The sequence below is a fragment of the Caloenas nicobarica genome, chromosome 5 (assembly GCF_036013445.1).
Source record: "Caloenas nicobarica isolate bCalNic1 chromosome 5, bCalNic1.hap1, whole genome shotgun sequence".
Classification (NCBI taxonomy): Eukaryota; Metazoa; Chordata; class Aves; order Columbiformes; family Columbidae; genus Caloenas; species Caloenas nicobarica.
In genome coordinates, this window is record NC_088249.1 from 39,395,953 (window position 1) to 39,421,534 (window position 25,582).

General features: G+C 39.4%; 1 protein-coding gene across 2 annotated transcripts; it reads left to right on the forward strand.

The window, feature by feature from the left end:
• TMEM87A (transmembrane protein 87A) lies at window positions 1-24,800 on the forward strand. 2 transcript variants are annotated; one of them, XM_065635534.1, is made up of 20 exons: window positions 1-182; window positions 1,237-1,294; window positions 5,022-5,119; window positions 5,943-6,059; window positions 7,728-7,781; window positions 7,878-7,934; window positions 9,450-9,597; window positions 10,284-10,345; window positions 12,288-12,471; window positions 13,315-13,414; window positions 14,145-14,238; window positions 14,813-14,884; window positions 16,494-16,602; window positions 17,234-17,292; window positions 17,536-17,639; window positions 17,997-18,070; window positions 19,383-19,444; window positions 20,668-20,723; window positions 21,977-22,007; window positions 22,359-24,800. In XM_065635534.1, the coding sequence occupies exons 1-20, from the start codon at window positions 51-53 to the stop codon at window positions 22,398-22,400; spliced, it is 1,713 nt and encodes a 570-aa protein (XP_065491606.1). In that variant the 5' UTR covers window positions 1-50; the 3' UTR covers window positions 22,401-24,800. The 2 variants fall into 2 exon arrangements, with proteins under 2 accessions (XP_065491606.1, XP_065491607.1); XM_065635535.1 differs by lacking the exon at window positions 14,813-14,884 and adding an exon at window positions 15,432-15,500.
• Window positions 24,801-25,582: the final 782 nt, after the last annotated feature.

Here is a 25,582-nt window from a genome sequence, read left to right on the forward strand (position 1 = left end):
CGCGGGGAGCGGAAGAGGCGCGGCCAGCGCGGCGGCGTCCGAGCGGCGGGATGGCGGCGGCGCCGCGTTCCGGGGGGTGGCGGCGGCCTGAGGCCGTCGTGCTGCGGCTGCTGGCGGTGCTGCTGCTGGCGGGTGCGGCGGGCGCCGGGCAGCGTTCCAAATGGCGGCTCCCAGTGCTCATGGTGAGTGCGGGGCGGGCGGCTGGGGCGCCGCGCGGGGTGCTCTCTGCCCCGCAGCCGCCGGGCCAGCGGGCTGTGGCGGCTGTCGGAACGAACGTGTGCGTGGCGGGGGTGAGAGGCTGTTGCTGCTCTTGCCCGTCCTCCTAGACGGGGGGAGGACGGGGGAACGCCGCGGGGTCTGCGGGAGGGCTGCGGCCTCTCCCGCCCGCTGTTCGGCGGTGCGACCGAGGCCTTCGTCGCCCGTGTGTGGGGCCTGAGCACAGCCGGGGCTGGTGCGGGGCCGCGGCGCCGCCTGCCCCTCTGCCAGGCATGAGCCCACTTCGGCGGGTCGGCGGTGGCCGCAGGAGAGGGGAGGCTTCTGCGGGAAGTGGTCTCGGTGGGCGGCGGGGGGAGCGTGTCCTGTCAGGTCTGGGGGGGGGCGGCTGCGTCCCCGGCTGGGGCTCGGCCTCCGTGGGACCCGTGCGGGGAGAGGGCGCCCCGTGCCCCCCGTGTGGGGTCTGGCGTCGGGAAAGCTGGGCCCCTGAAACCCTGAACCGAGAGAGACGTGGGGCTCTGGGAAGGCGAAGGGATTTCCGGCACTGCTGTCGTGCTGTGCGTGGTTGAAGTTGTGTGGAGAAAAGCTCTTTTGCCTCACATTAAACCACCTTTACCAGGCTGTGGAAGGGAGTAATGTACGTTCTCTGTGAGGCTCTTGAGCTTCAAGAAGAAAATTAAAGGGTCACAGCGAGCATTCCTGTTGATTCTTGGAACAAATATTTTTTTGTTGTTGCGTAGTACAGACCTTCTCATCAACATGAAAATGCTAATCATTTCAACAAATGGCAAAGAAATTGATTCAGTTTTTGCAGAACAAAAAGCCCCAAGCCTCTCAAGCCATCTTTAAGAGTAGGTTGAAGGAGTGGTGAAGCATGACTGGAAAATCCAGTAAGGCTGGCTCCTGATTTAGCATTCGCTTTCATTACTGTATCAACTTAAAACTCTGAGTGGAAGATAATGTTTACTTAAGCTTTGTGACATTAAGCCCACTAATAAATTTTCCTTTTTTGTGCCTTTGCAGGGGAAGAAGTTTAATTTTGGGAAGATTCTTTTCAGCAACACCACCATTTTCCTGAGATGTAAGTGGTTACAAGAGATTAACCTGTTCTCTCTGCTGTTTGATACTGTTTAGGACTCAAAGCGAAGCGTTAACTGTGCTGGTTGGAGCGACAGCTAATCTCTTAGCACTGGATGAAAACCATAGCTCTGATATGGTTGGATGTGTTCACAGCCTTAAGCTTCCCAGTTGTGATCTGTTTAGGCTGTAAAAGAAATCAATAGCTCTGTTCAGGCCCTCTGTGGAGAGGGCATGATGGGCAGTGGGAGCACTACTTCATCTCAAAGAGCAGGTGATCAGGTGTGGGGTGTGCCAAGCCCTACTGTGAGGTGTGCTTTCCCTGTTTAAGGTATGGTAAATTCCTCCAGCTGGGACATCTGGTGCTGGGGCAGGGGCTATTTGTATTGCAGGGTGACAGGAGGCAGTGCTTTTTGAGGCCCTTTTCCTTTTCAGCTGTGTGCTTCTGGGAGAGGTAAGAGAATTTCATTGCACGCTATGGCAGAGCTTTCCTGAGAGCTGTTTTTTCCTCCTGATCACAGGGTGTGAATATGCTACAGAGCAAATGTTTGCAGAATTCCCTTTTGTTCTTTCTGTTTATTGCTCTTTGCTGATCTGGCCAGGACTGTGGATTATGTAGGTTACTGCTCAAAGGAGAGTTTCTGTAAAATACCCTCTTATCTGTGAACATGAGGACAGCATTTAGATGGAAGTGAGATGATGTAGGTGACTTGTGGAAGTGACAAGCTGATTTAGAAGGCTTGACATCTTTTTCCATGTACTTTGGAGTTGTTTGCACCAGTTCTTACTATGGGGGGTGGGGGAGGGAAGCTGTTTGGTCTCCAGCTGCTAATTGGATAGTTACACAGGTACGGTGTTGGTAAATGCCTTTCTGCACTTGTGTCAAACAAGGAAATAAAAGTCAGTTTAGAGATGATTGGTGGGATCAGTGCCTTTGTCACTTCAAGACTTAGTTGCTACAGTGATTGTGCTCTTTTTTTAACTGAGAAAATTAAGGTATCATGAGGATCAGCTGATGCTTCATGAAATTGCATATTATTGTGCTTTATTATGTTTAGTTCTTAATTTATTGATTTTCGGGTTTAATTTCAGATACCAGGCTTTCTTGGGACAGTGTTTAAAAGGACATTTTTAAAAATGCTTACATTAATCCCACATGAATCTGAAATAGGAGAGTAGTGTGACAATGGTTTATTAGTGAAGGTCTGTCATGGCAGGATTAAGGTTTTCTCACTTGTCAGGTGTAGGTCAAATGCTGAGTTTCATGGCTTGCAAGGGAGGTAATTGCAAGTGTGCACCTGCAGGAACAAAATATAGAAATCTGATGCTTGGGGAAAAGGAGGTGGGGTTTGAAAGAGCATTTGGAGCTCTGGTAGGTGTTGGCTTTCTTTTCTGAAGTTTAGTAGGAATAATGTACTCATACTAACGTGGCATCTAAGATGTGGGTCCCCACGGTGAAGTGTGTGATAAGTCTAATCATGAGCTGTACAGCTGAAATAGCATGAGAAGGAAGGAACGAAGGCATGGAGAAAATAAAATTTATTTGTTACAAAGTTTGTGGCAGATTTGGCAGTAAGAGTTTGATCTCCTGGCTTCTATGTAGACTTCAACTACACTGTGCAGTCAGCCTTTAAACAGGCATTAAGCTTTAAAATTCTTTAGTGAAGACGCCTGTTTTACATACCAGAGTGATTAAAAGATTTACATAAATTCTGGTAATGAATCACTGAAAGAGGATGGAACAAAGGCTAGGAACTTAGTTTCAGTTTCTCAGCCTGGATGATACTTAAACTGCATCTTGTACTGGGAAGCTGTAACTTTACATATTGTTTCTTTTCTGCCTGTGTCTGTGGAAACTGGTCTCTCTTGTCTCCTGTTGCCTTTTCTGTCTGCCTTGTGGTGTTTGGACAATATGACCTTTTTTGCCAAACATGATTGCTCATGCGTCATTCACGTTTTTGGTGAGCACCTGCATCCCCTCCTCCACTTCCTACTTCCTCTTTCCACCTCTTGATATTTTTTTTTTTTTTTTTGGTATGGTGTATTGGTATCTGATGCTTTCTCCTTCTGATTGGGAAGACTGCCACTGGTGTTTAGTATTGTCAGTAATTAATTTATTTTTTTGTCTATTACTTAAGACTGCATTTGAATTTAATTTTGTTGGTTTTGTTTGAAGGCTAGGGAACTTATATTTCCATGTTGCTGAACTCAATAAATGCCATGGATGCCTCTTCTGTCTTTTAGAGTACTTTCTTTATGTAATTTTGATGTTCGCAGATATTGGCAGATTGTTCTAGTCATGTCTTGTTTTACCTGTAGTTGGTGTTACTGCTGAACATAGTTTCAATAGTCTTATTTTTTAATAGCTAAAAAGGTATTTAGAAGGTATTTTTGAATCCCTCCTTTTTAAAAATTATTTTTGGTAGCTTTTTTTTTTTGAGTGTTCCTCATTTGATCAATTTTATCAGAAGAGCCTTTGTCTTCTAAGAATTTGCTGTCTACCCATGTCACTTCAGTGCTTGTGTTGCCTTTTAGTTTTTGTTGTGCCTTCTCCAACATCTAGGGCTATGTGGAGAAAGGTATGCCTTTTTTTCATGCTTACCAGAAGGTGTCATAAGGAAACTCTTTCAGTGATTACATTCCAGTATTTTTTTTCTTTTTAAAATTAATTTTTGGTGTTGGAGACTCAGTTGTTGAGTTTTTAGCTCTATATATACTTACTGTAGTAGTAATGTGTTTTAAAGTGGGATTAGTCAGTTAAGACTTCATGGCAGGGTCTTTTTCTCATTGCATTTTTTTATCTGCTGTGGTCATTAAAAGCTCTGTACATGTAACAAGTTTGTGGGTGTCTGGTCTGAGATGAATGTTGCCTGTGAAGGTGTGGGGACTTCTTAGCCACTAGAAACATGGTGGCAACTCAAAAGAGCTTTGCTACCTTTTGACTGGCAAAACCCAAACATAATCATCTGAATGGCTCTTCCAAGACTGAATAACTACTGCTCATTTTATTTATGGGTGAAGATTACCTTCTTAATGTCAAATTTTCTTCATTGGGCTTTAGTTTCAGAATGAGATTTGAAACACAGAAATCACACAGTATTTCCAGGGGGAGAAGTCTTGTGCTTCACTTCTCATGCATATTGTTCTTTAATAAATCAAAGCGGAAAGTTGTCTTATTGCTGTTTTAGGTAGTATTGCAGCTTTGACAGAATGAGCTAATGTATGAATGGTTTGTTTGTCTTTTGGGAGTGGGGATGGATGTTGACTTGCAAAATTGGTGATGGTATCGGTATATTTACATTATCTGTGCAAATAGCCCTTAGCATTAACCTGTTGCTAGCTCTACCTGCTGTGCATCCCGCGTATCTTGAAAAGGGAAATGCTTTTGTGTATTGTAATCACTGGGAGTCACTGCTGTTCTCCTCTTGTTTGGTATTTGCAGTTGCTGAAATACTGCTGATTATCTTGACAACAAGAAGTTTCCAAATGATCTTCAGCTCTTTAATAGAGTTATGTAATGTTAAAATTGAATTCTGTTTTCCACATGCTTCTTTGTTTCACTGAACAGTAATGGATTACTTGAGGAAAATGTTTTTCTATTGTTTTGCTTTCAATTTTGTGTTTAAAATAAATTTAATTATGGTAGTTTGGCACAGAATGGGAGGAAAAGCATGACGGGTAGAGGGTGTCTTACAAGTTCTTGTCTCTGTGTTTGTTTTTTTTTTTCTTAGTTGAAGGGGAAGAAAAATCTTGTGATCCCTCTCAAAGGTACAATGTTACTTGGTACTTAAGATATTCTGACTGCTACAATGAAGTCTTCAACTTTGGGGTAAGAATTGTGTGGAAAAATCATGGGTTATGATTTTTAGGGGTAAGCAGATCTGGGAGTGAGGGTATTGGAGGTGTCTGACTTGCACCCTCATTGCTGTTTGGGCCTTTCCTGCACTGGAAGATAACAAATTTCTGGATCATCAGGAACGGAAAGGAATTGATCCACAGCTTGCCAGAATTACTGACTTTTCTGGGTTTTGGGGAAGGTGGAAGTGTTTGTCAGTATTCTTCTAAACCCAGAAGCTTAATTAAATGCATCAGCTCTAAACTGACGTGTGAATTTGTGGTTGATGAAAATATTATTTTCGACAGTGCTTAATGACAACAAATAGAAAAAAACTCAATATTTTCCTATTTAGTCTAAATTCTGTTCTTTGTGGATGCACATTGCAAGTGTTAGTCATTTATACCAAATGTATATTGTTTCTGTCAAATGTGGTAGAACACAATCGTGCTTTTTCCTGTGTAAGACCTTTTCCATGTTTACTTAAAATATTAGTTATGACAGTTTTAACTGCTAACCTAACACAGTACTGAGGTATTTAATGTAATAATGTAGCGTTTGTGTAGACTGGGTATTAATTCTTACTCAAAGCCTGTATGGTGGTGGTTGTTTTGGGTTGTGTGGGGGTTTTTTTTGTGTTTCTGTTTGTTTGTTTGTTTGAAGAAAAATAGTCTTGTGTGGTCTTGATGGCCTTTATCCTATTAAATTCTGTTCAAGAGTGTGTGCAGATAGTGTTCTTGAGGTCTTGCAGCTGTCTACTGAGAGAGATCATTTGGTATATTGGATACTAACTGAAGTTCTATTCTACGTTTGGCAGGATGAACAGGCAGACTACTATTTTGGGACTACATCTGAAGAGCATCCGGGCTGGTCAGGATACTATGCTATGTCTACTCGCCTCTTTCAGAATTGCTCTGAGCTCTTCAGGCCTCAGGTATGGGTAGAAACTTCACAGTTTGCTCTGTTCTCTGATATAAATATACAGAGAAGGTGGTAGTTCTTATTAGATGTGTTAGCATCCTATCTAAGTATCCCTGTAGGTTGGGAGGTACTTGGTTTTATTTGTTTATGGCAACCAAACTGCAGCAATGGTTTCTTAATCTTGCTTTACTTCTGGTTTGCTATTCAACATCTGGTCCACCATAGGGGAGAAAAAAACCCAAACCACTGTAAACTTCAGTGCTTCTTTCTGTTTGTGGTTCTGTGTTCTGAAATTTTTTCACTTACAGAAGGCTACTGCCAGTTGAATAGATTGTGAGTCTCTGGCAGCAGAGGGAAGCTCCCACTAAATTTAAGTTGATAAAGGACTGGCATTTTTTGTTCAGACAATGTTCATTTATAATAATGTAAATGAAAGAGTGTTGAGAAATGGGTTACTTAAGCACTGATAGCACGTTAAAAATGAAAAATAAATGGTACTAAAATATGCAAATGGAAGAGAGAAGACAATGCAAATCTGCATAGGGAAGTAAGTAATGTGCAAACAAGCCCTACACCAGCTGTATATCACCAGGTGAAGCTCTGCAATCATACTAATGACAATATCCATATAACATGCTGTATTTTTAAGTGGTGTACTTAAGAATTCAAGGCAAATTGTGCAGCTTGCATCTGTATTCAGCCATTCCTGATTTAGGCAAAGGGTTGCAAATAGCAAATACTGGGAAATGTCTTCTAACTATTGAGCCTAGTGTTGTATTGGTTTTTTGTTGTTGTTTTTGGTTTTTTTTAAGAAAAGACATGCCTAAAGGTGACTTGAGAAGGGCTTTTATAATCTGTTTGCATGCCTCTATTTCTTTTGATATGCAAAGATGGCTTGAAAGGTTTTTAAAAAAGTAATCTGTATGCTGCATCCTTTTTATGTTTAATAATGAGAAGTGTGAGTTCTCCTTTTACGTGGTTTTATGTAATAGAAGAGATCTTGTGGGTTTAGCTGTGTAATGCAAACTCAGGCATCTAAACTGAATGTTCAGGTTGGTGAAACTGGAGTTTAAAAGTCTTTAAGTGATTTTTCCTCCAGTTCCGTTGAAAAGTCTGTGGAAATTTTAACAAAATATATTCTTCTCAGATATTAATTTCTGAAGTTTCACAGAAATGTCTCCTTTTGATTGTTCAGCTTTTTTCTTGTGGCATAGCAGTTTCACTAGATTTCAAGTCACCATAGTTCAGGAAAGTTTGCAAAATCTGGATCTCTAGTAGGTACCCACTCTTCTAGAGACCTTTGTTTGCATAGACTAAGGCAGAAATCTCCAAATACCATTTCTGACTCTGTAGGCTTTGTCTTGTAATGGACATAGCCAATAGATTCATATTTGGAAAATAAGATTAATTTCACTATGGTTGTATCTGTGGGTCCAGTTCTGAAAATAAGATACCTGTTGTCTGAGGGGAGGAAAAGCAACTCTCAAGTGACAAAACATTAATCTGAGTATTCAAGACTCCCTCCACAAATAGACAGTTGTTTGATTTGGAAAAATGAAAGTTCTCTAATACAGCTGTTCAGAGAATCCTTCCTTATAATCAAATTTACTGGAAGCTGCTCTGGTAATGTCATGTTAATATAAAGTGCCTATAAGTGCTGTACCTTTCTTATGTCTTGCAGGTTTTCTATAAAGAATTTGTTCATCCAGAGCCTCTCTCACCTGAGAAACAAGAGGTAGGTGTTTTTTTTTTTCCTTCTAATGAGTGAGTGTAGGCATGGAAGAGATAGTTTTGGCATACTGATTTGTCTATTTTTCTGTTTTTCTTTAAGGGCTTAAAAGACAAGAAGGAGAGTGGAGGAAATCACACAATGGTAGCAGATAAAACTGTATGTATATTGAATTTAAACTGAATTGGAATCCAACAGTCTTAATTTAGTTTTTTTGGGGTGTGTGCGGGGTTTTTTTGTCATTGTTTTTTTGTTTGGTGTGCTGTTTTGTTTCTTTAATTTATATTTCTTTTTGTAACAAATTACTGGTAGCATATTTTGGGATGGAGCAATTCCATTTTTTTGACACCTGGATTTTTTTTTTTTAGCTTGAAACTAGATAGCACTGTGTGGAAAGTAGTCATTGATATGATTTAAGTGGTGACTAATACTTAGAGATTACATTTGGTTTCATCTTTTAACTATCTAGTCTCTTAAAATATTATACCTAATAATTTGAGTGTTTACTTTTGATTTTCAAATTTTTTTTAGTATTTTTGTTAGATGCGATGTTCAAGCCTTAACCAGGAATGACTGTCAACTTAAGACTGAATGGCCTGGAAGCCAACAAAGAAAATCTCCTTGTGTACTTACAGGGCCATTAAAGCTAAAACATAAATAGTTGTGTGTGCAATTGTGAAATAATGTATCAATGCAACAAGAGATGGAGATATTTTAAGACAAAATTGGTGTATAAAAAACATATCAATTTTCTTGTAAGTTGACTGTGTTTTTAACTAAGTCTTTTAATTTTGGTCAATATCAGCTTTTTTTTTTTAATAAATTCTGTTGGCTTTAGGTCTTTTTAGTCAGGAGGTTTCTTAAAATAAATGCATGCTCTTAATACTGAAATTTTCTTGGAGAGGCAGTTATAAAACAAAGTCTGTGGTAATTCTGCAGTAGTCATGTTAGTGGCATACATGTAGACAGTCTTAATTCTAACCTTAAACCTCTTAGTAAATGTTGCCATTTCTGAGATGGCTAGAACTACTTCAGTTGTGGAATTAACAGTTCTGTATGCTGGAACCTAAAAAAATCTTTGTTTTATGATGCAAATATTTATCTGGGCAAGCTCCTCTGTTAGTTCACTGGCAGGGTTTGGGTCTTACAGGTATGAGAGCTGTTGCAGGGGCAGTAATAGTTTCCACAGGAATTTACTACTATGGAAATTTACTTCTCAGCTACTTCTATTTTATGCTATAAAATTCAGCCTTCACCAGGGAGCTGAGTTATATGTAGTTGTGCTGTTGCCAAACAGTTTATTTCAGGAGGAAAGTAGTGTCTCTGTGATGGTCTTAATGAAAACAAGGAACAGGATGCTCTGTGGAATTCTTTGTAGCTTTTGCAGTACCTTTGAGATGACTCTTGCAGTAAACCAGCACTAAATTTGCACATAGGCCCTGATCACCTCCCAGGTCTGTAAGGATTCTTCTGGATTCAACTAAGTTTTAAGTATTATGTCTAATAAGTAGATTTAAAACTTATCTATCAAATATTTATTAACAAGTTTTAGGCCTAGAAGAGGTGAACTTTATTTTCACATGGAAGTTATCACTCATGTATGGCAAGTCTACTTCTGCCTTTTCTGTGTCTTCTTGACTATGCACTGTCTACATGTAAATATTTTATTTTCAGGCGATGAATGCTGTTATGAAAACTTGGCGAGATGGACCATATATATTTATTATGCAAATTGGAATTGCAACTGGGAGGGATTCTAATACCAATGTTAAGAAAATGGAGAAAACAACAACTTCCTCATATCAAAATAAGCCTTTTACAAGTAAGACAGCTGTTTATGCAGTAAACTAAAATATAGTGCCATTTTTATGCATACCAGTCTGAGTGTATTTTGAAGGCCCTTTTAATATATAATGTATGGTTTATTTTCATAAGACACTACTCACTTCACATAAATGTATTACCTACTAGAACTGTTATGATAAGAAAATAGGTGATTGTTGGTGTTTTGAAGATCCTAAGGCTGTTGGTCTGTCAGTTTATTGATGGAAGTAAAGAAGAATCCCAAGCAGTTCAATTTTGAGGCTTGGTGTTGTGTTTCAAAGATGTCTAGACCAGCACAGTCATTTATATAAATAAGTTCAAATCATGTAGAACACAAAGATCACAATTGTCACCTTGAAATTATATTATGTTTGAAAATCCCGTTTAAAAATTAACTTGTGTGGTTTTTTTCTGAGCTTTCCTGTTACATGTGAATCTCCAGCACAAATTACTTTTAAGTACTGCCATGAGTGAGTTAGTAATGGAGCATATAATTTTAATTGCATGCTACTAGCTGGGTGTGTTATGAGTCTTAACTTTCTTTGATTAAAGTGCAAGTTAGATTTAAAAACTATGTGAAGGTGTGGAATTTCTTACACTTGAGTAAAAATTAGTTAAGTACTTTATCCTGGCTTCTGCCTCTTGGTTCTTGTTCAATTTGGTTATTGGATTGTCTTTTGACAGTGACGGTGGAACTGAAGGGGCCATATGAGTATCTCTCACTTGCAGACTATCCTCTGATGATTGTAAGTAAAACAACTTGTCTTTGACCTATGAAGTTGTCAGTTAATTTTAATCTCAATTAAATATTCTCCTTCCATACTTTAGGAAACACAAAGCCAGTGTCTATGAAAAAATAACGTAGTGCAGGTTATTTGTAGGTTTTTGTTGTTGTTGTTTGGTGTTGGGTTTTGTGTGTGTTTTGGTTTGTGTGTTGTGTGTGTGTGGTTATTTTTGTGTGTGATGGTTTCTTTTTTTTTTTTTTTTTTTTACTAAATACAGTTTTCAGATGTTTGCATGTGCCATTAATGTTGTCCTTCTCTGGGTTGTTTGACTTGATGCCTGCCCATTTGTAGTTCAGTAGTTATCAGTATCATTAGCTCTGAACTGAGCAGTTTTACTGACACTGTTTTTCTCCTTAGCTTGTATCTTGGAAAACTTGCTATTCTCTGCTTTTGCTTACAGCCAGCCTTTCATTTGTCACTGCTTTCTTTGGTTTTTTTACAGCTTAATCTTCCCTTCTCCACCAGCTGTCTTACACCCCATGAGGAGGTTCTTAATACTTCCCAGCAGTGAAAGCATAATTGAACTACAAAAAGCTAATCCCCTTTTAATTCAAAGGAGTTTCTGACTTGGTTGCCAGTTGTCTCTGTCAAGAAGACTAAGAAGATAAAATAACTTAAATATTTATGTAGTGTAGACAGACTTTAGCTGGGGATCAATAACCAGTAAGGTCTCTAGCCTAACTGTATTGGCAAGAGTGGCCTGTAGATAGGAGAGCCTGACAGAAGTAAAAAGCCTCTGGCAGCGCTTTTGACATGTAGTTCACAGGTGTGAATATCCCCATGTGGCAGGTCCAGGAAAAGGTCTCTGTCTAAATGTTTCTGTAATGGAGCATCTGAAGTGAACTAGCATGCCTAGGTCCTTACCCTTTGAGCTGAATGGATTAATCAGGTCTGAAAATCTGTAAGCATCAATAAGCTGTTCTCCTAAGGAAGGTGTTATCAGTTTGTGAAAGTTTCAACGCATTGTGTGGCTAACTTCAATGCTTGCTTGGTTTAAAAAAATTGTACCTTCTGCAAGAGAAGACTACTTGATTCATACTGTCCTATATTTAAGCTACTTACTTCCTGCTGTTTGTTTAATGTCTTACTCTCCTTATCCCTCTTCTGAATCTCAGTGTCCTCTGTGAAAACTTAACTTGCTCTGGTATGGTGCTGTCATTTAGAAAATTCAGCACTGAGTAGCATTGTCAAGCTTATTGTTCACTGTAGGAGATGTGTACCCTGAAAGTTCCTCTGAAGCAAGTAACATTGGACTGGAAAAAAAACCAAACACCTGCAAAATGATAATATTTAAATGAATATCTAGGTTTCTTTTTCAATTTTACATCTTTGGCTGAGCTAAATCTTGGTCAAAAACTGAGTTTGCTGGAAATTAAGTTTTGAGAGAAGTTGTCAAATTATTTAAACAGAGGTATTACAACCACCGTTTTTTTAATCTCTGTTTTGTGGAATGGTGTGTAAAGATGACTTGGAAGTTTATTTGCGGAATACTGTAAATGTATGATGAAGTTGTTAATAGAATAATATGTGAGAAGGTGCAGGGTTTCTAGTACTTGATGATTTGCCCGAGCTCTTATTTGAGTTTTTGAAAGCTAGTAGCACTTGATATCTTCCATAGAAAAATTGCCTGTGAGTAAATTTGCAGGCTAATCTTCAAGAGATAAATTGCTCAGAAATTCAATTACCGTTTTCTTTTGTTGGCAGTGAGAAATGAGACTGTCACTGTAAAAGAATCCAGAGAAGACAAATGAAGTAATGCTTGTTTCTAGTCTCAGCTGTATATAAAAGCTTGAAAAGCTGCTGTACTCAGGGAGAAAATAGAGCTGTATTACAGCTATGGAACAGAAAGAAGGCAATTATTTTTCTGGATCTAAGGTTCCTATTTCTTCTTTTTGTGTAACAGTTTTTCATGGTGATGTGTATTGTGTACGTATTCTTCGGGGTTCTGTGGCTCGCATGGTCAGCATGTTACTGGCGGGATCTCCTGAGGATCCAGTTCTGGATTGGTGCTGTTATCTTCCTGGGGATGCTCGAGAAAGCAGTTTTCTATGCAGAGTTCCAGAATATCCGCTACACAGGGGAATCTGGTAGGTAGCAGTTTCAGCTTGCAGTTTAATTGATGGGATGTAGCACTAATGGCTTATGCTAAATTGGGGTGACATGCATATTAAGTATATGATTACTTGAGGATTGTTTGAAAACAAAGAACAGGGAACCAGAATTTCTGCATTTTTTAATATATTGTAAATGTGATGATCTGTGCTCTCGTAAAGCTAAAATGCTGTTGCTTCTCTGACTCCTGAGTGTAGTGTGTTAGAGATGTAAAATGGTACATTCTGCAGAGTATTCGCTGCAGTGCTGGCTTCAAGTTTAAAGTAGGGCTTCTGAAGTGTAGCTTGTAATTAATTTCTGACAATTGGTATTGGCCTTGGAAAGAGACTTTGAAACTCCTTGTTCAATGTGACAGCATTGCAGATGACTCTTGGTATTCAGCCCATAGCCTGACAATCCATCTTAAGTGATTACCTCCACATAAAACTTTAGGACTCTGGTTTTGAGTTTTTAGGATGAATGCATTCAAATGAAACTCTGCAAGTAAAACTTCATTATCACTTTGTTAATTGGCCACAGCCACGGTACAGAAGATTTTGATTGACTTGTTTGGAAGACCATCCAGGCTGATCTTATGTATAAATGTTTTATGGATCATTTACTCTTCGCTTTCTATGGATGTAGATTTTTTTCAGTAGCTATTTTTTGGGAAGTGACCTACCTTTTCTGAAAGCTTACTCCAGATGTAGGTAATAAAAAGATTATACACTTTATAGCCCGCTTTCTGAAAATAATGGTCTGCTCTCATACTACAATTGCATGCAGTAGTTAAAAATTATATTTTGATAACGTAGCTTCCTCCTCTTTGCTTTTGGCAGTTCAAGGAGCAGTAATACTGGCAGAACTACTTTCTGCTGTGAAGCGCTCATTGGCTCGAACTCTGGTCATCATAGTCAGCCTGGGATATGGCATAGTCAAGTGAGTAATTCTGTTACAGGTTTGTGTTCTGTTAAAAGGCTTTTCACTGTTGTTTTTTAATAACTTGGTGCAGTATTCATCTCCCTGTACTTGGCTACATAAAAGGTAGGTGCTTTAGTTAAGTTCTATAAAGGTCTGGACTTCTTCACCAATCAGAGACATACAGTTCCATATGGTGATTGCTCTTCTTCCCACCCCCTTTTGTGTACCACTTTTGGGTAGGTTTATTAATGGCTGTTGAGATACTCCATTGACCGGAATGGGTGCTTTATATGCCTGCCTTCTGGGTAAGGATGAGCTTGTAGAAATAGGGGAGGTCAAGAATCACTGATGGGGAGGGAATCTGCTTTAGGAGGCTTCTGCTGCCAAGATTGCTGCTCATTTGTCTGTCCCCAGCTGTATTCAATGGTGAAACAATGTGTGGTAGCGGAAGCTTCTAGCAAGTGTGGGTGTGCTGGGGGAACTGGTGGGGTGCGACTTCTTGAAATGGTCATAAAAAGCTAAACGGGTTAACTAGGAAACAGGACTGTTAGCAATCTTTTCCTTAGTCACATCATACCATAAGACAAAATGAATAGTAAGCTTCGAGCACCATAATCAAACTATATCTGCATGTAGAAGTGGCTTGTCACAAGGACCTTTTATTCACATGCTTCATGCTAGACTCAAGTTGACATGACTTCACTTTTTTTCCCCTACTTAATCTAAATTCGACTTTGTTTTTCTGCAGGCCTCGCCTTGGAGTTACTCTTCACAAAGTAGTTATGGCTGGAGCCCTATATCTATTATTTTCTGGCATGGAAGGTGTTCTTAGAGTCACAGGGGTCAGTAACTGTTTGAATTTTCCCATATGCCACAGATACTTCTGGCTTTATTTACTTATGTGCTAAGGGAGAATCCTAGGACTGTGCTGAAAGAAGGAAACAGACAATGAAGTACTTAAACTCTGAGACTGTGGATATGGATTAAGTTTGTCTTTTCTATTTATCTGGATGTAATTCTGTGTACTTTGAAATAATTCTAACAGATTAGTCAGGTTTCAGACACTATACTCTGCCTGGACCCTTGTGTCTAGTATTTTGGGTTAAGTGGAGCTAGTTGCAGACACAAATGTACAGCTTGGGTTACCTGGCCATGAGTCAAAACAAACAAACAAACAACAACCAAAAAAAAAAACCACCCAAAACAACCCACAACAAACCAACCAAAACCAAACCCAAAACAAAGAACACCCAACTACCACCACTTCAATTCTGGAGGCTGTACCTGGGGAAATGCATGTGAGTGGTGCTGCTACTTGGTTCATTAAGAAGTGCATCTTGGGTTGTAGATTTGTTGTTCGTTTTTGGTATTTTGGGATAAGGTATTTAACATGACATCTATCTGGTACTTTTTCAGTTTTTCTATGACACTGTGGCTCTGATAGCAAACTTGGCCCTGTCCATGATTGATGCCTGTATTATTTTGTGGATATCCTTTCATAAACTACAAAGTGTTCCAAGCTTATTCACAGCTTATTTTTTTCTGCCTAATACTTAGAAGGGATAAAAGGTGATTTGCTTGTTTCATTTGGGACTTTGACAGTTTTTGATGCACACGCAGAGGCAATTTTTGCCACTTTCAGTCAGTCTTATGGTTGCCAGTGCATAGTGCAAAAGATTTAATTACTACATCTGTAATAAGGTGATTGCTAGCTTTCTGTATGGAAGTGGTGAGAGCACATCATCACGGCACTCTCCTCAGCAGAGGCTGCTTTTAATAGTGCCACATTGACTTAATCTGGAAAACTATTTTTCACCGTGCTGGTGGAAAACTGAGAAATGATAGTATGGTATTGTCAGTTCCCCTCCGTGTGTTGGCTTTAACTCCTGGTTCAAATCCTCTGCTTCTGTAGTAAAACTCAGAAGCATCATGGTGGAGTATTTGTGGTTTCTCATAAAATAGCCTGACCCTTCTCACTTCTTCTGTACCTTGTTTCCTTTTCAGTTTGTTCTTATTGGCTTTTCTTTGTCTCCAGGCCCAGAATGATCTTGCCTCCTTGGCTTTTATTCCCCTGGCTTTCCTAGATACTGCCCTGTGCTGGTGGATATCCTTCACTATTTTACTTGGCGGGGTGTGTTTTCTTTCAAATTTGTTTTTTTGGGGGGAGTCTTTTTGGCTGAACTTCTTTATAAAATCTTCTTAAAGTATATGTTCTTTCTACTTCTATTAAAGTTAATAGAACCTGTCTAATTGAGCGTTCAAGTAAGCTTCTGCTACAGGCAGTGCAAGTAAAACTAGGTAACTAGTAGATATGTGTTAGAGCAGCTCCTGAACGTAGACTAGTTAAGTCTGTCATCAGTCTCTGTTGAAGTATGAAATTTAATTTTTTCTAGTGTAGCACTGTAACAATACCATAGCAGTAGCATTTGGAGAACAGACTCAGTTTGTTTTGGGGAGAAGCTTTCTTAGCAACATCAAACCTAAAATTCTTTCTGTAAAATGTGAACTCATCTTGAAGTCGTTAGGTGACAAAATGGGGCAGTGTTAACTTTTTGGTTGCTTAACATAATACATCCGAACAACCATAATCTTGTGTGACTTCAGCAACTGCTGTCAAATGCTGAACTCAAAGCCATGTATAGCAAAATCCCTATGAAGTGTTTTTAGTGAAAGTCAGTCACAAAGCTATTTAAAATGTGAATAGTTTGCTGCCCTGCCATGACAACCTCAATTCCCTCCTATCGTGAGGTGTATGCACAGTCTAATTGGATTTTAACTTCTAGTTCAGACTTGATTTTCCATTTATGAGAAGCACATGCGACACTTTTCTGGAGGAACAGGCCGTAGTCCAAAATAGGTGCTTGGATACCATCTTTGTGTGACAAGACTTCTAGGTTTAGATGACTAAATAACATGGAAAGAATGGATCCTGCTCTTTGACATCTTTGCCATAGGATGAGCTTTTCTTCTACTGAGTCTGGTCTGTGTTTTTAGAGGGCTAAGTGTGTGGGTGGGAGAGCTGTTGGTCATAAGATCTGTGTCCTCCTAAGTCTGTGACCAGCTTGTCCTTTCAGAGGCTTTCCTTGACTTTCCATACATATTCATCAGCTTAACTCAAACAATGAAACTGCTAAAGCTTCGAAGGAATGTTGTGAAACTCTCTTTGTATCGGCACTTCACCAACACGCTCATCTTGGCAGTAGCAGGTAAGCAGAAAATTATGTTAATCGGGTAAGAGCTCTTGCCATTTCTGTATATGACTTGATTTGATCGCTAAAGCAGATATTTGAGTTTGGTACTTTTTCTGTAAATGCAGTCAAAATACCTGGTATTTCTAACACTTGATCCATTTCTAATAGTGGGCCTATGCCAAGTGTTGATACTTCAGAGGCAGTGGATTATTAGTCCTGATGTTAGTAAGATCAGTAGTTCTATGCAGTTCCTCTAACAGAGGAGGCATTCAGGCAGACAGATGGCTCAGTTACTTCAAGGTGGGCTGTATTTGTCAACTGATACCATGACACCATGGTTTGGAGGCCAGCTGAAAGTAATATAAGAATAGTCAGTAGGGATGAGGAGTTGGCTAAATACCTCGTACTTGATTTATGCCTTGTGTCTCCAGAGAACTAAGAGCAAAATATACTTGTCTGTGTCTAAATTACTGTATAAAGTCAGTGCAATAAATCAGTCACTTGTTTTCCAAAACTAATAAGCTGGATTCCAGGAATTCACTATTTAAGTCTTTGCCCTTTGTTTGGGAAACACAGTCCTATGAGCAGTATATTTGCATTAGCATATGTTGTAGTAATAAGTAGCTTGTTTGTTTTAATATTGCAGCATCTATTGTATTTATCATCTGGACCACCATGAAGTTCAGGCTGGTGGACTGTCAGTCGGTGAGTTTGTATTGAATGCTTTCTGCAGTTGCTATCTCTTGATAAGTTTACATTTGGCAGTGTAAGAGGTGAGACTGGGCATTCTAGAACAGATTTTTCTGCGGATTATGTCTAGAGTAATATACCACATGCTAAAATTCTCGTTGTGGGCGATGATGCCTGTAGTTCACCCTTGGAAAGAGCTGAGGACACAGAGTCTTTCTTCATAACTTTTTCTACTTGTGCTGCTGTTTTCCTTGACAGGACTGGCAGGAGCTATGGGTAGATGATGCCATCTGGCGTTTGTTGTTTTCAATGATCCTCTTTGTCATCATGATTCTGTGGAGACCATCTGCTAACAACCAAAGGTTCAACTTTTCTTACCTCTTTCTAAAAATACTGGGGTTTGGGATTGCTTGTTTATCCAAAGATGTACTGGCAGGTGATTTTTAGTTGCTGTACACTGATCTGTAAAGATATTAAGCAGTGTGTGTAGGGGCTTGAGGAAAACTAGGTGTAGGAAGTCACGTAAATAAAATTAAATCTGTTCTTGGTGGTGAACTTATTCAAAAAGAAGTGACTTAAACTTTTGATTATGTAGTTTAGTGTAGGTCTTAAAAACAATGAACTACACAGAATAATCAAATCATGTGAATGTTGGGGTAATAGATCTCTTGGGTAGCAAGAGGTATTCTAAGATGGCTTTCATTCTTTCCCTCCTGAAGGTTTGCTTTCTCACCGCTCTCTGAAGAGGAGGATGATGATGAGCAGAAAGAGCCAATGTTAAAGGAAAGCTTTGGTAAGAGACAGTTTGTTTGTTTTTACCACCTAATTTGGGTGTTGAAGAGACACTTCAGTGGAGGGAGTTCTCTTGTTCTCTGGCAACAAGTTCATTACTGCTGTAAAAGCAGAGTCGGTGCCTCCCCATTGCCATTGATTTATGCAGTTGTAGAGGAAACACTGTTTTTATGTTTAGTGTTCACCTTGCATGTTTAATTCTGTGCTTTTCGAACAGCTCTGAACACAGTCCTAATGTTGTGGTGGCTTTACCATGTCAAATATGTCAAGTCATGGGTTTGGATCCAGTCATGATAACAAGGATCTCTTGGATATTGTTGCTGGACACTGGCTTGGTTTGCAGTTCTCTTTTAAAACCCAGTTTAAGAATTTTCATTTATTATCTGTTCTCTGAACTCTGCAGTCATCTTCATTTTCCATACTGGGGCCTAGTATGGGAATGTCCACTGTAAACAAATGGATGAATATGTTTACATAGTCATGAAAATACATATGAATGAAAGAGTCTTGCTCTATAACACTAGGTTACATCTTTCTCTCCTGTCACTTGCCTCCTACTATAAAACCCTCTCTTCCCTGCCTCCTCTCTCCCTACTACGTCTATTGTCCTTGTAACACTATTGTGTAAAAGGTTGGGTGACATATCTACTGTTGCTGTCTGTCCACAGGTCAATCCTGTGGGTATATATCAGTGCTGTTTGACTTGCTTAGTAGCTGAGAAGTGTGCCATCGCTTAGGTGCATTTGCCAAATGAGCCGTACCTGGTTGTCTGCCAGGCCGGGAGATGTGCGTTGCCTTTCAGCTTTTAAGTCAACTGAGCAGCTGGTCGGCAGTCAGTGGGTAAAATAAATTAGGGGAGTTCTGTATGTCTCAGAATAGTTGAGGCTGGAGGAACCTACTGGAGGTCATGCTGTCCAAACCCCTGCTCAAGCAGGGTCACCTAGAACAGGCTGCCCAGGACTGTGTCCATATGGCTTCTGAGTTATCCCCAAGAATGGAGATTCCACAGGCTCTCTTGGGGAACTTTGTTTTTGGGTTCTGTGCCACTTATGTCTGGCTAAAAAAAAAAAAAAAAAAAAGGAATAGAAGTTGATATTTCCTAGGTAAGACTGAAAAGTCAGGAAAAACTAGGTACTTCAGCTGTTAGGAGAAATACTATAAGCCTTTTAAAGAGAAAGCACTGTCTTAATGATTAACTTGTCTGTCTTGCTCTGTCTCTTTGGATTTGATGAAATATTCTGAACACTCACCAGTTTCACTTACAGTCTATGAACAATTATACTTCAGTTATCCCAGCTTTTTTTCCTTTTCAGAGGGAATGAAAATGAGAAGTACAAAGCAAGAACCAAATGGAAATGTAAAAGCAAACAAAGCTGTGAGTATCCCTTCTCTACCTCAAAGGATCTAGATCCATCTCTCTTGTTTGGTTGCCCCCCAGTAGTAGCTCACAAATATGCAAAGTGTTCAGCCTATAAATGTGAGTTTCCTGGTTTGCTTCAGAATTGGAGTGGGTCAAAGTATCATATGTTTACAGTACTTCTGAAAAGAAAGTAAATACAGGTTTTTAATTGAATTTCCTGTAAGTGCAATGGAAGCTTTAGAATTCAGTCTGTTCTTTAGGATTATGCAATCCAGTATAGAAAGAATTGTATAAAGTTATGCTCTGATAATGAGTAATACATTATTTTAAGAAGTTTGTCAGGCTGAGAGGGAGGCTGAGCCATATTTTAAATAAATTAATTGCCTTCTAATTTTGAGGTTTGTGATTCATTACTCGAATTGAGTGATGTGTGTATTATTGTGTAGTTACTGAAATAGTTTCAGTGGAACATTTTAAATATATTTGCATTTTTTCCATGTGGCCTATAAGCAGATGTGGTTTCACATTCAGGTAGGAGGTAGAAAATGTCTTTGAATCTTTTCATGGAATTCATGCATAAATTTAAAAGTGGAAAGAACCTGTAGGAATTCCTGATAATAGCAGTAATATTTTTGTTGTTAACATTGTTTTTTCTCAAAGGTTGGTTGCAAGTATACTACTTATCTGAGGATAACATGAAAATAAAACTTTTGGTTTTGGGGGATGGGAGATCAGAAAGGGTCAGTTCTCCAACTTCAAAACAAGTGTGCTTGTGTTGTGAATTAGAGAGTGCTCATTAGATAGAAAAGAGAGATCCTGACAACAGTTTAATTTACCTTTGCAGAATCTCTCTTTTTATAGCAATTTTTCATCTATAACCTATTCTAAAGATAATGTTCTTTTGTGGGAGACTAAACTAGATTATGTAAATAATCAAAGTGTCTGAGGCCCTACTTTGCCTAGTCACCATTAGACTATCACAGAGTAGACAGTAAGTTATAGGTAGTTTTGGTTGTCGTTGTTGTTGTGTTTTTCCCTTGGAATGTGTTTTCTATAATCCAGAAATCAAGTTGAAGATGTATTTGTGTTGGTTGTGTGGGTTTGGTTTTGTTTTGGTTTTTTAACTTACATTATAAATACATTGTTTTTTGTCAAGTAGGCTGAGAAGAAAAAGCCTTGCATGTAATGGCATTTTGGGAACACTGACTCTTTTTTCCATTTCATTTCTGTACTTGTAGCAGGAGGATGACCTGAAGTGGGTCGAGGAGAATGTTCCTTCATCAGTGACAGATGTGTGAGTATTTTTATAGTAACAATAAAAGCAGGTTCCTTGGACACAGGAACACAAATACATTAGAATGCCTTCTAACTTATATGCTGCACTTACATGAGCAGATACTGAGTTCAGTCTGGAACTGGCCTCTGACTTTTTAGTGTGTTTCTGCTTGGCTTTATGCAATGTGTCAGACTCATAGTTCATGCCACTCGAACACATGCTGACTTAAGGAACATGGTCTCACACTGTGAAACCACGGACTAATTTGTTTGCGCTTCACTGAAGCTAAAACTACGTAAATACAGAAAACAAAGAACAAGCAAACCCTCACCTTCTGTTTAGAGCCCTGAAAATTCCTCTGGGTATCTTGCCAAATGAGAACCACTGAATAATTCCATTTACTTCTCAACAGTATTTGCAATGTCTGAGTCATTTTTATGCTTCTGGCAATATAGTCAACTATGTAGGCAGTCCATCTCTAGTCTGCTTTTAATAAGTTTTACATCCTAAAAATGTTAGTGTCCATGTCTAAATTTTTCTAACAAAACAGAAGTTCATAGATTGTGTTCATGAATCTGAACAGATAATTTTGGCAGAGGCTCTGGATTTAAGTACAAAATTCTGCATGAAGCTCAAGACAAGAAACCAGGGGAAGCTTCAAGAGGATGAAAAAGTGCTTTTTTTCTCAATCGAATTTGTTTTTCCCAGTTCTAGTATTTATGTTTTGAAGAAAGGTAGCATTCCTTAAGGAAACAAGGACTAGATTGGTACAAGGTAGGAAAGGGCACTTTGAGGTAGTCTGCTGCAGACTGTTCTGTTCTTGAAAGTATGTTGATCGGGGTTGTGAAGAGATCAGATCCCAATACACAGATGGAAGGTCTATTGTAGCTGCGCAGTCTATGGTACCAGTGTAACTTGTTTGATTTCTGGGATGTGTTTTTTACAATACAGTCCCAAATTGTTAATGTCTTCAGTCTAGTTCATTGGTGCTTATGAATGACGTGGCTTATTTCGTGGCAACTTGGAAATTATTCAGCTGGTAATGAGGAGCTTAGGAAAAAAAAAATTTAAAACTGAAGGTCATTGAGGATATTCCTTGGGCTCTTCCTCTTTTGTGTATCTTTCCCTAATGTGTCTGTTTAATTGAAAGGTTGATCTTCGTTATTGTTCTCCTGTGCCCTAAAAAGGTGCAACATAAGGCTGAAAATGATTGTCAGTAATATGCTCGCAGTAGGTTTTCCAATTCTTTTTTTTTTTTTCTCCCTCTGCAGTGCTCTTCCAGCTCTTCTGGATTCAGATGAGGTCAGTAAACAGATCTTCAGTTCAAATTAGTCTTCTGACATGCCGAAGGAGTCATGAGTCAGCTGTTCAGGACTTGGCTTGTTAGAACTGGGCTCTCTGATCTTGCCAGTGCAGCAGTAAAATACTGTGAGGTGGGGAAGGACAGCAGGGACAGCCATTATACAACTTCTTAGAGTACAAACACATTCTAAATATGTATTCTAAAAGAAGTGGCATATCTGTTGTGTAAGTTGGACTCCTAACTTAAAATGCATATGAATGTGCATTTGTTGTGAAAAAGCATACCACCTTATTTCTCAAAAATCGAAACCTATTGGGGAAAATGACAACGTTGGGTATTTTATTTTCCAGGAAAGAATGATTACACACTTTGAAAGGTCCAAAATGGAATGAAGGAGAAGCTTTTTGCTATTGGAAGTGGAGACGCCTCTTTTAAAGTTGCTTGGTGGATCAAGTGCATCCTGCTGATTTGTTTCTTGATCTCGGCTTTGGAAGTTTGATGCTTTATTGTCATGAGGGCGTCTTGCTATGGAAGAAGTTCACAAGGACATTATAAACCTTTTGGAAATTTGAATTTACAAAGTTGCTGCAAGTTTGGATTTTTAAGCAATTTAAATGTGTACTATTCCAGCACCTTCTGTAACTTTTCAAATATTTAATCTGTGAAACTAAACTTCCTAATGTCTGCTTGAGGAGTTTATATTTCAATGTTACAATTGACAATTAGAGGTGAACTGCCTGTACCTTTTTGGGGTGAGGGTGGGGACAGATAGAAACAAGCACTGAAGAAACAACAGACCTGTTTTCTGGTAGATAATGGCTATGCCATTTCACATGTCCAACATGAATGACAGGTTTTTAGAGAAGCTCCCGTTAATGAAGAAAATTAAAAGATGCCAGAAAGGAAATATTTAGAAAAGTTACAGTGATATGAGTTTTTAACAAAATCAAGTGCAATTTTATTCATAACACTGTGTAAGAAAGATTTTTCTATTTTAAATGCCATTGACTATAGGTAACAGCTACATAGAGCTAACACTTGCTGTTGTGGCACATCTCATTGCTGGCAATGTGGTGGATGCCTGGAAAAATTATTTGCCCCTACCTTCCAAGTGTTGCATGATTTAATTAAAAAAACCCCTAAAACCAGCAACAACAACAAAACTAACAACAACCATCGCCAAACCCACTCCTGCAGTGCTCCACAAGTGCTTGACTACTCGTGTTAGCAGATACTAACCACACTTTTCAGCAGAACTTTTCTCCCTGCACATGTAACATCTTCCACAGAGACCTGTGAGAAGATGGCATTGCTTTCCAGAGGGTGCAAGCACTGCTTACCTTACTTGAAAGTCTTTGATGGGACTACACTGTGCTGGGATAATTCTGTTCCCAGTGTCTGTTTCAAATTGCCTCCCATGTAGGTGATTTGATGATAGGCTTTCCTGTCCCAGTTGGTCCCTGTGGCCAAGAGGTACTCTGAGATCACTGTGTTTCTTTCAAAGTTGCCAATTTCTGTTCTATATAATTGCTTTTTGTTTCTCCTTTTCAAATGAAAAAGAGCTTTTGGACAGCATTCTGTTTTTATTGTCCTTGGCTGTAGAGGCTTCACTTGCAATAACTTACACATGGAAATCCATTGTGGATGTATGAGAAAAGCTCTAATTTGGATTCACAACCTTACAACCAGGCAAGCAGCAGGGCAGCTGGACTTCTGGGAGCTGATGTAGCTGCTGCTGGAATGGCACAGGGAGTCAGCTTTTCTGGTTTGTCACTCGTAGCTATGTCAGCAGAAGTGAACATGTGCCTGTACTTCATTCCACTGTAAGGTCTGGTAGCTTGGCTCTAGTTCATCTTTACCAGCAATTTATGCTGAAATGTGGCACTTTACAGTAGAGTAGCTGAGGCACAACTGCGTAGTATCTTCTGCTAGCTGTGCCATGGGGGCAGCAAACCCTCAGAGGATGGGCAGAGAAAAAAGCTGTGGCTCTAACACCTCAGTCTGCCTCTGCAAGGTTGCTGAAGCTCTTCTGCCATCCCCTTCAGGCCACAGGTAGAATCATTAATGAGCAAACACTTCTAATTTGCTATGCTTAATTGAAATAGATGAAACAAAGGTTACCTCCATGTCCTTTCGGGGAGAAGAAATTTTGTGAAATAAAGCTACACAAAACTCTCTATTTAATGGGGTTTTTTTGTTTGTTTGCCTTTATTAAAAGTCCTATTGTTTTGGGTGGTTTGGGGTTTTTTGAGACAGATAGGGAAAAATGTTCTTCCCTGGAAGCACAAAAGAAGTTTGTATGTACTGTTTAATAAAAGCTAGGCAAAGAGTAGAAAGGCTTACACTGTGTCCTTCCACTTTCTTACTACCTGTTCTCTCATGTGAGAAGGTGTTAACATCTTCACAAAGCTCCTTCACTGTTCTTTAATGCTTTATTGCATGGTATTTACAATGCAGTTATTCCTGATAGCTCTTTTTTTTTCTTGTTAAGCTTGACAATACAGTGGAAGTCTGTCATTTGAAAAGTGAAAGATCTGAACAGTTTAATAAGTTAAAGACTACAATAAATGTAGTAGCAGTATGGTGCTTTCAGCCTCCAACTACAGTGATCTTGGGCAGTCCTCCCTGCTTTCTGCCTTCCCGTCCCTGTAGGAACTTCCATCAATATTTGAAGTTGTCACGAATTCTGTAGTGGCTTGTTGCTCTCTTAGTTACCTGTTCTTGTTTTTCCACTTGTTTGGCAGAGTTTCTGTGTCCTTGGAAGGCAGCATCAGCTTCCTAGCGCAGCAGGCACGTGCTGTGACTTTCCTCGTTTGCAGTCCCACAGAGAACTTGCGTCAGAGCCCAGTTCCCACAGTGTCGTGTGGGCTACAGCGCACACACGGGTGCTGCTGCAAGCAGAGCTGTGGAAGAGGTGGCTAAAAGCAGCAGATGAGATGGGGGTGAGGTGCAGCAACGTGGCCTCTCCCCTGACAGCAGGTTTGGTCAGATGTTTTGGTTCTGCTAAGGAGATCTTTGCCTCTCCTGCTTCCTGGTTTTGCTCCTAAAGATGTGTGGGCTCCGTGACTTGTCAGGAAAGCTTTGTCAGCAAGCTAGCTTGCTCAAATGCACGAAACCAGATATCCTGCAGCATTGTTACCTTTAATTATGTAGATAGAGATGACTTAATTCAAGTTTGTACTCATTCTTTCAAAATGGGTAATTTTAAAACAAATTGTACAGACTACTCTGAAGACTTGGTGAGCAGAAGGGAGAAAACGTCTACTCTTAGGTTTGAGATTGCAGAAGTTTTTAGTGACTAGAATAGTGTGCAGAAGCTGAATTTTCTTTAGGAAATTTGGCTGCTGACTTCAAATATCTTTAACAAGCTGTTCCTAATTGAGATAATGCTCTATTTGCAGGAAAAAATAAATGCCTCTCAGGAATTCAAATACAGAGGGAGCTTTCTGGAGTCCTCATGCCTGATTAGTTGTGTGTGTGTGGATTTACTTGTGAGAAGCAGCTGTGATATTACTGATGCAGTTGTAGCATGTGTATGCTGTGCAGAAAACTGAAAACAAAATAATAGTGAAGA